This window comes from Sturnira hondurensis, unplaced genomic scaffold (genome assembly GCF_014824575.4).
Source record: "Sturnira hondurensis isolate 20B ecotype Veracruz unplaced genomic scaffold, ASM1482457v3 Scaffold0010634, whole genome shotgun sequence".
NCBI lineage: Eukaryota > Metazoa > Chordata > Mammalia > Chiroptera > Phyllostomidae > Sturnira > Sturnira hondurensis.
The window spans coordinates 1-1,139 of NW_028083265.1; the positions used below are offsets into that span (position 1 = coordinate 1).

Sequence of the window (1,139 nt, forward strand, 5' to 3'; positions counted from 1 at the left end):
GGGGGGGGGGGGACTGCAGCCTTTCTGTGGGTACCCGGGCGCACGTGGCTCACCGTCCTCGCTCTGGTTGTAGTAGGTGCGCAGGTTGTCCACGTTCCTTCCATACATCTGTTCGTAGTTGTTGACGTCCCGTGTGTAGTCGTCCCAAAAATGTGGGTGCTCCTGCTCCACCCACCGCTGCTCCATCCACGGCACCCGCGGCTCCAGCCTCGGCCTCTGGGCGTCGCTGTCGAACCGCGCGATCTCCGTGTCGTCCGCGTAGCCGACGACGACGTACCGGGAGTTCGCGCGGCCGGGTCCGGACACGGCGGTGCTGAACACGGTGAGCCTGTGGGGCCCTGGGGGCGGGAAGGACACTCGTCCTGGGTCCTTGGAGGTCGGGCAGTTAAGGGCAGGAGTGCGGGGCAAGGAGGGAGGGCGGGCGAGGACAGGAAGGGGCGGGGGGAAGGGGGGGCGACGCGGGAGTTGGGGGTCCGCGGTCTGAGCCGCGGGTGCTGGAGGCGCGCTTTTCCCGGTCCTGCGTCCGCACCGGGTCCCCTGGCTCCTGCCCCGTACTCACCCGCCCAGGTCTCGGTCAGGGCCAGGGCCAGGGCCCCCGAGAGCAGCAGGAGCCTCGGGTGGGGCCCCATAGCCGCCCCGAGCGTCTGGGGAGAATGACTTCCCGTTGGCCGCGTGGTTCTGTTTCGTACACAGAACCACGGTGACGCTGATTGGCTACTGCGGTGTTCGGACCTCCAATGGCAGTGAAAACCGCAGAAGCGTCATGTGTATCCAGAAGGTAGGACCTGCGATAGGTTGTAAGAGGGAGGAGCGAAACCCGGAGGAGAAGGGGAGCCCTCAATCCTGTGAGTACCCTCCTCCCCCCATCCTGGTCCCGTAGATCTCTTGCTAAGACCCTGCAGCCGGGTTTGGGGACCCGGGACTTTGCGCTGAGCACCCCCCTCCCCGGAGAAGCGTCTGTCCCTCTGTCTCCCTGAGTCCCGGCCCACGGGCTGTTGTATTCATCGCGTCTCACACATTTCGTTTTCAGGATCTCTGTACTGCCTTACAAAGTAGGAGGGATGGCCAAAGCAGCTGTCTGGAAGTGTAATAGGTATCAATGTTACCATAAGGAAAAATACTTTGAAAAATATTTAGAG

The 1,139-nt window shown here is 63.3% G+C and overlaps 1 protein-coding gene across 1 annotated transcript; it reads right to left on the reverse strand.

Moving 5' to 3' along the window:
- Positions 1–14: 14 nt before the first annotated feature.
- Positions 15–667, reverse strand: LOC118996059 (class I histocompatibility antigen, Gogo-A*0101 alpha chain-like; the record flags this gene model as incomplete). Its single annotated transcript, XM_037059278.1, has 2 exons — positions 560–667; positions 15–338 (listed from the first exon to the last, which is right to left on the reverse strand). Coding segments are annotated over exons 1-2 (394 nt in total), but the record flags the coding sequence as incomplete, so codon positions are not given.
- Positions 668–1,139: the final 472 nt, after the last annotated feature.